This window comes from Phoxinus phoxinus (assembly GCF_949152265.1).
Source record: "Phoxinus phoxinus genome assembly, chromosome: 8".
NCBI lineage: Eukaryota > Metazoa > Chordata > Actinopteri > Cypriniformes > Leuciscidae > Phoxinus > Phoxinus phoxinus.
Window position 1 is genome coordinate 6,985,237 of NC_136883.1, and position 15,360 is coordinate 7,000,596.

At 36.4% G+C, this 15,360-nt stretch overlaps 2 protein-coding genes across 2 annotated transcripts; one reads left to right on the forward strand and one right to left on the reverse strand.

Annotated features, from left to right (window-relative positions):
- Positions 1–348: 348 nt before the first annotated feature.
- Positions 349–8,710, forward strand: LOC307002575 (uncharacterized protein). The gene is made up of 11 exons (XM_079620308.1): positions 349–998; positions 1,621–1,836; positions 1,937–2,166; positions 2,249–2,355; positions 2,947–3,098; positions 3,375–3,461; positions 3,625–3,878; positions 4,723–4,851; positions 5,104–5,244; positions 5,424–5,541; positions 8,064–8,710. The coding sequence occupies exons 1-11, from the start codon at positions 836–838 to the stop codon at positions 8,282–8,284; spliced, it is 1,818 nt and encodes a 605-aa protein (XP_079476434.1). The 5' UTR covers positions 349–835; the 3' UTR covers positions 8,285–8,710.
- On the reverse strand, positions 8,436–14,345 carry LOC307002576 (uncharacterized protein). The gene is made up of 7 exons (XM_079620309.1): positions 14,193–14,345; positions 13,629–14,067; positions 12,614–12,747; positions 12,264–12,411; positions 11,193–11,441; positions 9,947–10,214; positions 8,436–9,008 (listed from the first exon to the last, which is right to left on the reverse strand). Exons 2-7 carry the CDS (start codon positions 13,724–13,726, stop codon positions 8,805–8,807), a joined length of 1,101 nt encoding a protein of 366 aa, XP_079476435.1. The 5' UTR covers positions 13,727–14,067; positions 14,193–14,345; the 3' UTR covers positions 8,436–8,804.
- Positions 14,346–15,360: the final 1,015 nt, after the last annotated feature.

Genomic DNA, 15,360 nt, shown 5'->3' on the forward strand with positions numbered 1-15,360 from the left:
AAGTCCCTCAACGTTCCTTGAGGAAGCGATCCGCCTGTTCCAGCAGGAGCATACGCACAGTAGTATCCATTATTATACATCCCTTTGCTGTTATAATCTTACATAGGTCTCACATTTTGTAAAGGTGAGCTGTAGCTTAATCCGAAAATGATGTGTGGCAGAATTGAATAAACAAAGACAAGAACACAAGCAAACTTTTAATATGAGACAATAAACAGAAGGAACAGATGGCAGGGAAAGATAATTTACAGAACAGGGAACAGGTGAGTATGGAAGGTATATTCTGCCATAATTAAATTAATCAATTAAATGATAAAAATGAAAACTAAAACCAGATTAACTTTTTAATTACAGGAAATTGTACGCAAAATATGTGACAAAATTGAGAATGAAATTAAATTATTTCATTTTCATTTTCACGGGGACAGCGCATCATCCCTGTCAAATTTAAAAATAAAATGCAATTGGTGATTTCACTTTTCATTTTCACTACAATCTCGAGGCAAGACTGCCAATTTTAAAATGAAAAGGCAAACGTGAAAAGAAACTGCAATTACAGTTTTTTACAAAGCTTTTTATTAACGCTCACGCAATTATACTGACACAATTAAAATTAAAATGTAAAGTTTAGTTGCCATTTTATTTCCTCTTTTATCTCACAGTTTTAGTTTTCGTTTTCATTTTCAAAGACAACCTGTATGCAAATTCTATGTTAATGAGTGGGTGGGGCTTTTTCAAGTAACGGTTCTACAGACAAGCGACGTCGTCGACGCCCCGTGTGAATGTTTCGATACGACGAAGTTATTGTGTGATCATACTGTAATCTAGACGAGTCATGGCGAAATCTGTAAGTCAGCTTTTGCGGGAAGCTGCCGCAGCATTGGAACGAGAGGAGAACAACACAAACCAGACTGTCCAGCAAGCATCAAACCCTCGGCCCAATGCAGTTCCTCAGCCTGAGTCGCGGGCATCTTCAGTTGCCAGAGAAACTGTTCAGCGTAAGTAACGTTAGGCCATGTTATGATGTTAGACTAGACCATAATCGATGAGGTTCATTCATGTATTAGCCTATTTTGTGATGTCAACCCCTTGGGTGTACTAAAATCTTAGTAACACAATTCTACAGCAATTATAGACATATCACCCGCTATATGGCTAACTTATGCCGATAACGTTAGCTAGATGGCGTATCTAACTTAGCTGTCAGTCAAATGTTTCAAACCTCGGCAAATTTTCATAAATATATATATATATATATATATATATATATATATATATATATATATATATATATATTTGGAGCTAAGTTATATAAAACCGAATTTTAAAAAAAACTGTGGAAAACTTCTGCTTCGAGTGTCTGCGTGTATAATTCAGTTTACTTTAGACAGTTGGCTAACGTTAGATTAAATGTCCGCTGTGAGTGTGTCTGACTCTGTACGGTAAATGCCCCTCAACCCACATACACAACATTTATTCATTATTTTTATATTTCAATGGGTTACATTGTAGGTGTAATTATGGTGAAATTCTTAACAACCCAGACCTCGCTAATTTGTTATTTTAAAACGGGTTATATGTGGAATGGGGATATATAACCTGCTTTTCATGTCTCCACAGGCGAGGTGTCAAGACTTTTTTCACCATACCCTCAGAGCAGTTCTTCGTCCTCTGTTATGCGCAGACGACAGAGTTTAATAAAGCCATGCAACAAAAAGACTTACACTCATAAATTCTTCTGTTTGAGTGGACGACGTGAATGCAAAGTGCCACAGCTGTGGGAAAAGATGGAACTTGAATGTTCAGGGTTGGGAGAAAAAAAGATAGTTTTCCCAGGTACAAGTTGTCCCCCCCCCCCCCCCCCCCCCCCCATAATCCAAACATTTTTAAAATAATTTTCTCATGATCTGTGTTTAATTGACCATTTATGTTGCAGATAAGCACTGCCCATCTGAAGAATTCAAGTCCACATTACTTATAGAGTTTCCAAAACTGAAAGAAGGTGGGGGGTTTGAATTGCTCAGACCATATGGGGCTACGAGGACAAAAACGTTGCAAGTCATCCCCTGTCCATCAGAAGGGTATACACCGCATTATCTTCAAGACACCATTGGAATACATGCAGCAATTGTGTATGTAAGGCCTCTTCAGAAAGACCTTGGGATGGTATGTAACCAAAAAGGCCACAAGCCTGCAGTAAATTAGTATATTAAATGGTGGTGACAGTTTTTCCACTTCTTGTTTTAAGGAATCGTGTGAAACTAAGTGTGGATCTGGGCCCCCTGTACAGTGCATTTACTGTGATGAAACATTTAGCCATGCAGAAATCCAGGACCACGTGGACAAATGTACCTTGTGAGTAAATGATGACCTAATTTCAGATATTAGTACCTGCTCTGAAAGTGTGCATTATGTATAGTAATATATAAGTGAAAAACTAATTTAAGTTATATTGAACATGTTTTCTTGATTCTTGTGTTTAGAAACACAAGTTGTCTCAGTTCATTTTATGCTCTCTTTTTTGTCATATAACAGAAATTTTCTTCTACAAAATAGGTCAGCAAAAGAGAAGATTATTGAAAGTCAAAACTGTGACAGGCAGGAGATTATTGACCTTGAAGTCAGTGACGAGGTTTTAGAAGAGACCTGTAGCAGCAGACAGGAGCATGATGAGCAGATTTCAGAAAGGAGTAATAGCAGCAGAGAGCAGCGTCATGATCTGGCTTTTGAAGGGACGAGTACCAGGAGACTAGATAGCGGAGATTTGAAATTCAGCAGTGAGGATACTGAAGGTCTTTTTATGAACATAAATCTGGCAACTTGCAAATTAACATTTTTTATTTTTTCTGCATAAATAATTGAATACTACTACAGATATAACCATATGCACATTTTTGCAGACTGGAAAACTGAGCCTGATTTGAAACATGCAGCTTTCATATTTAGACGTTTTGTACTACAAGAAGTGGAGGATCAGCCAGATCTTGTGGCAAAGATGGATCTACGTAAAAGTCCTGAAGAGAGAGAGAGAGAAATACTGACATTTTACAAAAATCCAATGACTAACTGGGCCCGTCCATTGACTGTTTTACTTGGAGGTAAGGTTTAATTTAGCAAAAAAGTACAGTACAGCTTCAGTCATTTACTCACGCTCATGCCATTTGAAATAAGTATGATTTTTTTTTTCTTTGGAGCAAAAAAAGAGATTTTAGAAATGGTCAATTCCATAGAAGAAAAAGTCATACATGTTTTGAATAATATGAGGGTGAGGTAATTATGAGGGGATTTTCATTTCTGTGTGAAGTTTCCTTTTTCCTTTCCTTTGTTTTATATATTAAATGTTGGTTGTGTAATATTTCTCCTCTTATACACAGGTGATTCTGCCTTTGGAGATGGGGTAAAACGCCATTTTCTCTCCTTTGTTATGTCGAGAGTACAATACGGATTTGGACTAAATCTTGGTAATTTCTAAAATATTTATTAGCCTATTTAATTTTGATGTAAGAGACATAAAGATAGAAGGTTGTGTAAAATAGTTGTATTATCATTATCATCTAGATAATAATTGTATTATAATCTAGACATTTCTATATATATTGTTTTTTTTATCATCATGTTTTCTAGAAAACTGTGGTAAAACATTGTTCTTTAATGGACAAGAAGACCATTTGGTGCCATCCACTTCTCGGCTCTTACTGGATAGTGACCTTTTCCGTGTCATTGGGCGCATGATTGGACATTCCTTCCTACACGGTGGACCCTTACTCACCGGTTTGAGTCACTCATTTTTCAATCTGTTGATTGGACAGAAGGATGAGATAGCTGTGGTAGAACTAGAGGACTGCCCTGACACCGATGTGACTGATATTGTTTTACTTGTGAGTTTAAATTCAGCATAATCTATAATGTCATGTTCAAGTCAGGGAAAATCTACAGCTAGAAAGAAAAAGCTTGCCCCCATGTCGTGCATTAAGTAAGGAATAATTGACTCCAGGCTGTTGAATTATTATAAAAATAATGCACACCCGAGGTGGTAATGCGGTCACGATGCGAAGCGGAGTATTTATACAGCATTATTTTTATAATAATTCAACGGCCTGGAGTCAATTATTCCGCTTATACTACAGTTACCACACCTCGAAACATTGTTCAGATGATATATTTCAAGACGTTTGTAAAGTTTTTGTCATTAAAACGCTCTTGTATGTAGGACTAATTCCTTGCGCATCTAAACCCATGCTCCGTTGCTAATTCCAAAACGTCATTGTAGAGTTAGTAACGGAGGTCTGAGCTGCTGATAGCAGACTAATGCTGGACACACTTAACGACTAGAAACATTCTCTGACTGTCAATGCAGCAGATTTTAAACACCGCTGTGAACACAGACTGAACGCGCTGAACACGCGTGTATGATCAGTCATAAGTATCAAATTACATTCATAACCGGCCTTACAGTAAGTGTGTCCCCGGCTTTATGCATTTATTATTAGACAAATAATGCACACCCGAGGTGTAACGGCCACTCCGCTTTCTGACCACCTCGGTTTTTCTAATAATTAAACAGCCTGTCGTCAATTATTCCTTACTTATTGCTCACCTTCCTAACCCTAACCCAGAATCGAGTATTCAGACAGACCATGGTATAATGACAAAATGTGTTATTTTTTGCATGCTTTAAGTGTGTCTTGAACAAATAATTCTGATACATATCTTTTGTCATAGCTTCAAGGGTCTGGAAATTTGAGAGAAGATGAACATGACCAAGTAAATAACTTGGCAATCAACTGGGATCTCCCACAAGTAAATGAGAACAACAGAAAATGGTTGGCACAAAGCATCCTTTACCATGCAGTAAGTGCCATTGATTATATAATGTATGTTTCACTCTTGACATACTAAAATACTTAAAACAAAAAACATTATTTATATCCTTGGAGTGGCGATACAGCACTGTGATGCTTTACTTTCTATATTACACTGCTTGTCTGTGTTTCTGACTCCCCAAATATTTGGGGATTCATTATTTATTTACTTTTATTCAGTGACCATTTTTACAGGTTACATATTTGACATCATTAAATAATTCCAAATTAATTAATACAGGTCATTGGTCGAAGGGAAAAGCAAATACGACAAATCAGACTGGGGTTAAAAGACACAGGAGTCTTGCGCATGATCAAAGAACGGCCTGCCCTGACTGATTTTCTTTTTCCAAGAGCGTCAGCTCAAATGATTGAGCCAGAGGTATTGTTGCATTTATACCATAAACCGTTTCATCCATGCATTGCATTGTGTGGTTAAATAGAGAATTGATACAGTATAAATCTTGGCTAGGTAATCTAATTTGTCACCATTAACCCTAATTCAGGTTTTTTGATCAGGTGGAATGTATAGGCTAGTATTTTTTTGCTTTGTATTTTTAGATGATCCTCGACAGAATTATATGGCCAACATGTGACAGTGATGATGAAGAGTATGGTGGCTATAGTCTGGAGGACACATTCAAGATAACTGGTTTCTTTCGTCAGTACATTGAAAATGGTAGGTAAAAAGAAAACACCTCTTAATACATAATTATGAAGCATGTTTAAAAGGGTTAGTTCACCCAAAAATGAAAATTATGTCATTAATGACTCACCCCAAGCCCGTAAGACCTCCGTTCATTTTCAGAACACAGTTTTAAGATATTTTAGATTTAGTCAGAGCTTTCTGTCCCTCCATTGAAAATGTATGTACGGTATAATGTCCATGTCCAGAAAGGTAATAAAGACATCATCAAAGTAGTCCATGTGACATCAGTGGGTTAGTTGTTTGTCCAAAAATAACAAAAACTACGACTTTATTCACCATTGTATTCCATTCACGACTCCACAGTGACGCTGCTGACGTAAGACGCTGCTGACGTGTTATCTGGTGTTTCCGAGCTTCGTTTACAGCGTCTTACGTCAGCAGCGTCACTGCGGAGTCGTGAATAGAATCTTACGAGTAGGTCTTACGGGGTTGGAACGACATGAGGGTGAGTCATTAATGACATAATTTTTATTTTTGGGTGAACCTTTAACCTTAACTTGTACAAACCCATTTTCAGAGATGTAAAGAGTATCTTAAAACCGCATTTAAGTGAAAGTACATATACCTTACAGAGAAAATGACTTAAATTATAACATCACTTGAGTAAAAGTACTTAAAGGGATAGTTCTTTAAGACGGCCATTTATACTTTGGATAGTCAACTTTCAAGACGGCCGTCAAATTGTCTTTAGCTTTCAAAATAAGCCGTGACCAAAATTAACATTTAAGATTTCTTTGTAGCAACCATTTCAACCCCTTGTGTAATGCAGCTCACATTACCGAACGCCTCATTGATTGATGATGTAAAACTCTGAACAAGTTTTCTGGCGTGTCCGGTTTTAACGCGTCTTGACTGTCGTACAGTCTGACATTAATGACAACAGAGATCTTACAGTGTGACAAGGCTTACAGCGAGGAACATGTACGTACAATCTGACAAGCAACAACTGTAAAGGACGATAATAAATCGCAGTGTGCACCCGGCTTAAGAGACATGCAGTGGAAAACAAGAAACAGTTTGTGTGGAGAGCAATCACGCTTATTAAAAAAAAAACCGAACACCTCAATATTGCTATAAATCAAGGTCAAGACAGCATCCTCTTAAATGTCTACAAACACTTAAGTCTCATTTAGTAAATACTAGTTTCCTAGTTTAAAAAATTGGACATGAATACCCTCTCGTGTTTAAAATTTAAAGGATTAGTTCACTTTTAAAGTGAAAATTCTGTCAACATATATACTCACCCTTAAAGGATAATTCCGGTATTTAACACCTTGAGTCTATATTGTAGTTTGTTTTGGATGAACAAGAGTGGTGGACAACATTTTTTTGACAATGGTTCCTCTCTCGAGTTTTTGACTATAAAAGAATTGGCCATGGACCCATTTAACATTGGAGTCAATGTGCATGTCCGAAAATGTCATTAAAACAGCCAATAATGTTCGTTTACAAAACTGTGCAACTCACCTAGTGATTAGTGATGTTAAAAAAAAGACAAAGTGTTGCGAAATACAGTTTCTGTCGTGTTTTATTCGTCATTTTCGAGCACTCAGTCCTTCAACAGAATTCAATGGGATTTTACAAAATGACGAATAAAACACGACAGAAACTGTATTTCGCAACACTTTTTGTTTCTGGAACATCAACTAACATCACTAATCACTAGGTGAGTTGCACAGTTTTGAAAACTAATGTTAAAGGTTGTTTTAATGACATTTTCGGACATGCACATTGACTCCACCACTGTTGTCCACCACTCTTGTTCATCCAAAACAAACTACAATATAGACTCAAGGTGTTAAATACCGGAATTATCCTTTAAGTTGTTTCAAACCTGTATGAATTTCTTTCCTCTGCTGAACACAAAGGAAGATATTTAGAAGAATGTCAGTAACCAGACAGTTTTTGGTTCCCATTGACTTCCATAGTAGGAAAAAAATATACTATGGAAGTCAATGGGAACCAAAAACTGTCTGGTAAAGTATATGTAAAGTATAAAATGACAGAATTTTCATTTTAAAAGTGAACTAATCCTTTAATGAGCTCATAATCACGACTTTAGAAGTGAGAAGCAGGAAATATCTAATAGCACGTGAAGGCAACATATGTCCTCATCTCATAATGAAAAACCTGCGATTCAGAAACTACCTGCTAATGCACTCACATTTGCGTAAAGTAGCCTTATGACAAGTTTGGGTGGTAATAAATACATTTACTCAAATACTTACACCACTGCCCATTTTTTAACACGGTATTCAATCTATGATTTATTTTATTTTATGTTTTTACGTTGCATTCTCAAAGAAAAATGTTTTGGGCAGATTTTTAGTGACTCCAAAAAGGATATGTACACCATGAAAGTACTCCATATGATTTGTACACTATATTTATAAGTCTTCTGAATATTATATTGTATTATTGAACAGACTAGTAATAATTCACTCTCCGAAAATCAAATACCGATATAATTGAAGATTTCTATTTTTACACAGGCACACCAGAAGAGCTGATGCAACTCATTCAATTCTGGGTGGGTTGGGGAATTCTTCCTCAGAAGCTATATGTAGAGGTGTCCTCTGATGTTGCAATGCCAACTGCATCCACTTGTAGAGAAACCATCAAACTCCCAGCGAAATATAGCACTTATGAGAGTTTCCATAGGGACCTGAAAGCTGCTGTATCATCCATAGAGAGTGGGTTTGGTTTGGTGTAATTACTGTTCTGCGTACTGAAGAGCTATAAGTTACACTACCTAAAGGTCACAGTTGAAATTGCAGGTTTGCTTATTTTTGGCTGTAACAATGACACAATCACAATATTGGTGGTTCCCCTGTTAAAAAAAAATACAGCTTTGCACCCTAGTTTGAGAAAGTCATTTATTTATTGTCTTATTACAATGGTAAATTAATTTAACTTAACTGTTTTGTTCAACAGTCTGAAATGTTGATGAATGAATTGAATATAAAAATATGAATTGATTGTTTTGTTCAACAGTCTGAAATGTTGATGAATGAATTGAATATAAACATATGAATTGATTGTTTTGTTCAACAGTCTGAAATGTTGATGAATGAATTGAATAGAAAAATATGAATTGATTAAAAAATAAATAAAAGTATTTTATTCGGATTTAATAAAATGCAGTGTTTTGTCTGGTTTCTTGAATCAACTAATAATAAACTGGCTGGATGAGTTTATACCAACATTTGAAATGCTGTAAAATGCAGTGCTATTTACAAAATGTCCAGTAATTGGTTAATTTTAGTGATTGTGTTGTAGTATGTGTCAATGGCTTCTGAAAAGGGAACATTAGGATTCGGCAGACTACTCAATTCCTCTTCGGTCAGTTGTCGAGGTAGAGCCACTTCTGGAATTGGCACTCCGTCATTATCGTGACTTGGAGGTCCATCCCAGTCGATCCCATAATTTTCATCCACCTGTGTTAATTAATGAAAATCAGTCATATTGGGGGTGGAAGGAGAAAAAAAAAAAAGTTATAATAGTCTAAAAGTATAATAGAAAAAGACAACAAATGAAGACATTTATGATTTTTCCTAATACAATGGCTTACGAATTAAAGGTGCAGTATGTGAGAATGAAACAATTTTGTGAATATTTACTAGATGTCTTTTCTGTGTGTGTGTGTTGAAAAAAATTTGTTTGTACATAGTCCTGGCAGTATAAATAGTAGGAAAAAAAGTGGATCAGACCGAACATCAAAACAATAATATAGGCAATAAGCAATAGATGTCGATTTCAAATATCAACAGTGTTTCTCAGAAATCGCTTATGCACCTTTAAGGGTCAATATATACTCCATAATAAGGGTGTCACAATTTCGATGGCCAAAATTAAGTCACAATCTCGAACTTCGAATTAAAAAAATGGAATTGTCGATGCTGCCACACCCCCATGTTATGTCTGGTTGGCTTGTCAAGTGGAAAAAAAACATATGGTACGTAAGTTACTCTGTCTTTTGCAGACAGCAAGATGTAAGCTGGCTTCATAATGTTCACAATGGTATTTTATTAGTTGTTGGTTTAACCATGGATGAGGTAATGGCTGTTATGTTATTTTCTTTTCAATGACATTCCTGGTTTCATTGCTGGATTTATGGAAAAACATCAACCAATATTGCATATCCATAATTATTATAATGGATATAATTAAAGAATACTTAGGCCTACACATAACGTAAATTAGAAGTGTAACGCAAATTTTTTTTTTATGATTACGATTTTTACGCCTATTTTGAATTTTACTCGAATACAAATACAAATACTTTTCCCCCCTCAACAAATACAAATACAGATACAAATAGCGGCTGCTTTGCACACCCCTAATACATACATATATACATAATCTGATGTCTTACTTGAATGGTGTCATCAGTATTGTTGACACTGTATCTTAACCAAAGCTGGACAGGTGACTGGCTCCCAGCAGTTCTGATGCGATGGTTGTTCCAGGCATCTTTAAAGAAGGCAAGATGCCTCTGTAGTTGACACAAAAAACTCCAGTGAAGAGCAAAAATGTCAATCTCACAATCTGGATTGAGTATTCCCTCTGTCTCCATGTTGTAGAAGATGTGATAGAACATGCTTAAAACATGTTCATACACATCTCTCCAAAGCCTCTCAATTCTGTGGGGGAGAGAGTTAAGATTTGAGACAAAACAAATGATGAAAATGATGGAATGTTTAGTTTGGTGTATTATGACAAACTCAGTGGTTCTCAACCTTTTTTGGGCCAGCGCCTAAAATACCTTGGTATCAGCTTGTTTTCATCAATGATATAATAAATATAGGCCTAATTACAATTAATTTGGATTGTGATGATTAATTTGTGTTCATAATCTATGTTCTATATTCAAGACATACGGGTGAAACGCAAGCAACAACAAGGCATCCAAATAGAGGCAAAATCATAACGGTCACAGTCAAAAAATGACCCTTTAAGTAAAACTTCACAGTAAGGTTAAAAGCTAAATGTATCTTAGAGCACAAAAGTGTGCTTGTTGATCCTTGAGGGGTTTCGCTGACTGAGGACGTCCACACAGTTTAATCCAAAGACGACACTTGTCAGTATTTTACTTCAGTTTTGGGAAGGGGAAAAAACAGACACCCCCCTCCAACCTCTCTGGGAAACGCGTATCTGTGTTACAAATGCCCCAGGCACAACGGTTAACCATATTTTTATGGTTTAAACTACGACGGTAATAGCCTGCCGAGACCAAAAATATGACACGCCTGTGTTAAAGCCAATGGAGAGCTGTGAATGGTCAATCTACATTCTAGGGCGTGGCTTAGCCAAAGGCGAATTATCCATCAAATTGTCATTTTCTCCTTACTGTCTTGTGAGTAAAACAATGACTGACCAGTAAATTACTTGGTGAACAAAGAAAACATTTTGGCATTAGTAAATGCCTAAGAATGTAAACGTTTTACCTTTTTTAGTTTTCGCCATCCCTAGTAAGTAAATTAACAAAAATGTTAGTTATATTTAAACTCGTGAACGCCCACCTGAACGCCACCCTGTCAAAACAATTGCTTCCAATGCCCCCCCCCCCCGCCCGAGAGCCACTAATTTAACCTATTCAATATAGTCCATGTAATATTTACCTCTGGTTGTGTACACTCCTTCCTGTAATATGAGAATTCCTGTTTTCTCCACTGTGTGCCACCATGTACTCAGCAACTGCAATATTCTCCCCACCTTTGTCAGATCGGACTCTTGATGGCATACCATATTGATTAACAGCAGATATGAAGCTGCTGAGCACAGTGGATGCTCGGTTATTTGGAGACGCAGAAAGATAAACTATTAGTCGGCTGAAACCATCGATACCACCATGAATCACCAATCTCCATCTACAGAATAAACAAGAATATTAGCAAAACAAGTTCAGCATCAAAAAGGTGCAGGTTCTTTACTAGAACAATGCACATTGCCCAAAACATCAGATTTGAAATATGTGGACATGTAATATTCAATATGATTAATTATATGTACATTCTCCATAATTGAACACCCAATGAATAAGCCTACACCCAATTAGTCCTCACAAGCACAACATTTTTAATGCATATGAGCAGTGCGTCGCATCAAAAGCAAAAGAAACCATTATTAATCAATGATACTGGGTGTAGGTCTTCCATGTAGACTATAGGAAAGATATATTTGAGTAGCATTACAAGAATTTTGACATTGTATGATGCCTAATAGTTCATTAGTTAAAATACATTCAAATAGTGATAATAAACCTTTGATTCATATATTTCCCTATATATTTTCATCTTAATAAATCGATCTTATAATCATTACAATAATAGCTCATCTATTTTAAAGGTGAAAAAAAAAATTAGTCTGTATCAGTCAAGGCGTCTACTTTCTTTTGTCATGTATCATACACAGTATTGTTTATGAAGTCTGCAGTAATACGTAATTTAGTTGTTCAGTGCCTGCTAATGGATATGGTGTGTTTGTGATACAAAAACTGAACTTTGTGCCCCTAAAAATTCCATGGAGAATGAGAAACAAAATGTTATCGTACACCCCTTCTATAGAGACAGTGAATGAGGTAATGAGGAAAAAAAAAAATAACCTTATTAAATCAAATTACATAAACACTACAAAGTAAACACCATTACTTAGAATTCTGATTCTTACAGTTTTCATTGTATTGCGAGTACCTGATGAGTTTATGATTGCCATCAATATGCCACATAGCATTGGGAAAAGGCACAGTGTACTGACGTCGCCTTATGGTTCGCATTGACATTGCTCGTATCAATGTCCCATGAGGATCTACTCTTCTGACAGATTCTCGGACTCTTGAAGCTTGTGGGGGCGCAACATAGAAAAAAAAAGCAATATTATCTCAACAGCAATCATACCTCAACAGCAAATACTAAATGACAAAAAGTTGCATTCGTTTTTGTATAGCCAGCTGAAAAGAACATTTATTTTTCAACACCATATACCCATACTATTATCTTTACTGTGAATGATAAAAATGTTAAGCTTAGTGTGCTAGGTTTACTTTGAACATGGAGACCTCTTGCTTGAAGATGACCATGAATTATTCTGTACCCCGAGTTTGGATACATTCTCTGTATTTCCTCAATGGTGCTGTCAAGTTCTGCATCACTTATAGTTGAATACAGATCAGAAACCCTAGATGAAATGATAGAAGATTGGTCACTCACTGCAACTACATAGGCTTCTGTGAACATCTGCAACCATAGCAGGAAAAAAATATTGAAAGGGGATGTTCAAAATGAAGGATGGCTTAGATTTTGCCTGATTATAAAAAAAAAACAAAGCTATACATTCTCATAAAAAGAGGTATATATTTAAAATGATCTACTTAGGCTTACTTTTTTAGCTTACAATGCTTTTGGGAAACACAGCCCTGGTTGGCTGTTGGTCCAGCTGATCAACCACTTAAACCAGTCTGGACCAGCAAGAAACCAGCTTATGACCATGAATTAATAACCCGTGAAGCAAATCATGGTTAGCTATTATCATTAGCTAGTTTTAGCTGTTTTTTTATCACTGACCTCGCTATGTAAATTCAAATTTTTACTTTCATATATCATTCTTCAAATGTGCATGCAAAATAATGACATTTCTATGGACCTTTTTCCACATTTACGGGGCATAAGCGGAAGTCAACATGGTTGGGTAAACTTCTACAGCAAATATGATTTTTGAGTTCCCATATGCTCCAATATAAAAAAAAAATATTGCAGCCGTCAGAAGGGAGAAAGGTTTACCGTTAACGTTACTTAATCAGTTGTTGTATTAGAAACAGTCACGCAGCAGTGTTAACTAACTATTTTTTTGTAATTTAATGCTGAGTTAATATAACACGAGGTGTGTTAGAGATGTAACGTTACATTAAATTAGAAAAAAGTACATGACTTTTCGATGTTAATAACCGTGGAAACAAGTCTGTGAAAAGGGTCCATTGTAAAAATATAACGTTACCATTAACTTACGTCTAACGTGCAACATGTGAAAGCTGCCCGAAATCAACTATAACTTTCTCTTACCTCATATGATACTGTTTCATCCTCCGTCTGATGGTTCTCTCGCTCGCTCCGAATAAGTTCGCTATCTCTTGAGCAGTAAACCCGTTTAGAAGATACATCCTTAGCGTTTCTAGTGGGATGTCGTACCTTGGACGGCCCGGGCCGACGACACTCCCCGGACAATTTGCTGCTGACTGAAGGCACTGCACAACCTCATCTAGATTATTTACAACTCGATGATCGACATCGGAGTTTGTGACGGCTGCAAAGTGTCCAAGTGTATCTAAGATAGATTCAACTCGAAGCAAAATGAAGTCATCATCATCCGAAATGTTTGCTAGCTGATTTAATTCTGCTGCTATACTGAGAAGGGTATTCCTGCACAACTGGAGGCTGCAGTTTCAGGACCCCAGTTTTAGGACCGCAGTTTTAGGACCCTAGTTTATTGTGACAGCGCCACCTACAGAAATGGATTACCAAAAACACAAATTTAACCCCTTTCGCGGCAAAGATAAAAGATCACATTGTTGATCACAACAGATTGTTGTTCAACATTCATTACTCGTTAAAACATCACACTCTTACTTATTTTATCTGGACAAACTGAGCATCATTAGAAAGATTTAAGACTCGATAGTGTTTATGATAAAACTCAAACAGCGAACACAGAGAGATCTGGGTCTCCTCTTCCTGATTTGCGTCAGTAATGTACGCAAATCTCATTCGCTGTACAGCTGTCAATCATATCACGTGGTTCAACGTGACAATAATCCTGCCCTTCTGCATGACGCGGTCCTGTTATCCGTGATAACAAAGCTAAGACACATCTCTTCACCTGAAACAAGAAGCTAATAAATGCACGATTTCGAGTATATGTGGTTTGTGTGTGATTTTCGTGCAATTTTGGGTATTTTCATATGAATTAACAATGTTTACAGTATTGCCAAGAAAGGTGTAGCCATTAGCTGCATATAAATTGCTTTATTATACCATATTTCAACATCTTTTTATGACTTAAAACCATTTTAAACCGCGACCGTAATATGGTACAAATATCCTATCTTACTCGATGGTGGTTTAAAGTGAGCTTTAAGTAAAAGTTTAATATTAATATTTTAAATTGTATCGTGTAGCTTGATGCTACTTGCTCTAATCCACCTGCTGCAGGAGCTATTCTATTCCATAATCTTATTTGTTAAAATATATATATTTTTTCTAATGAGACTTAGGATCAAGGTGGATCTTGATACTATGTACAAACTAAACCACCTGGATCCTAGAACTGCGGTCCTGAAACAGCAGCCGCCGCTATATCATCCAGTTCGGTAGGTGGCGCTGTCACAAAAAACTAGGGTCCTAAAACTGCGGTCCTAAAACTGGGGTCCTAAAACTGCAGCCTCCGGTTGTGCAGGAATATACTACTGGCTATACTGGTCATAACCGCCATTTTCGCTCCTCCACATAACAGCGTAATTGAGCCCCACCCACTCATTAACATAGAATTTGCATACAGGTTGTCTTTGAAAATGAAAATGAAAACTAAAACTGTGAGATAAAAGAGGAAATAAAATGGCAACTAAACTTTACATTTTAATTTTAATTGTGTCAGTATAATTGCGTGAGCGTTAATAAAAAGCTTTGTAAAAAACTGTAATTGCAGTTTCTTTTCACGTTTGCCTTTTCATTTTAAAATTGGCAGTCTTGCCTCGAGATTGTAGTGAAAATGAAAAGTGAAATCACCAATTGCATTTTA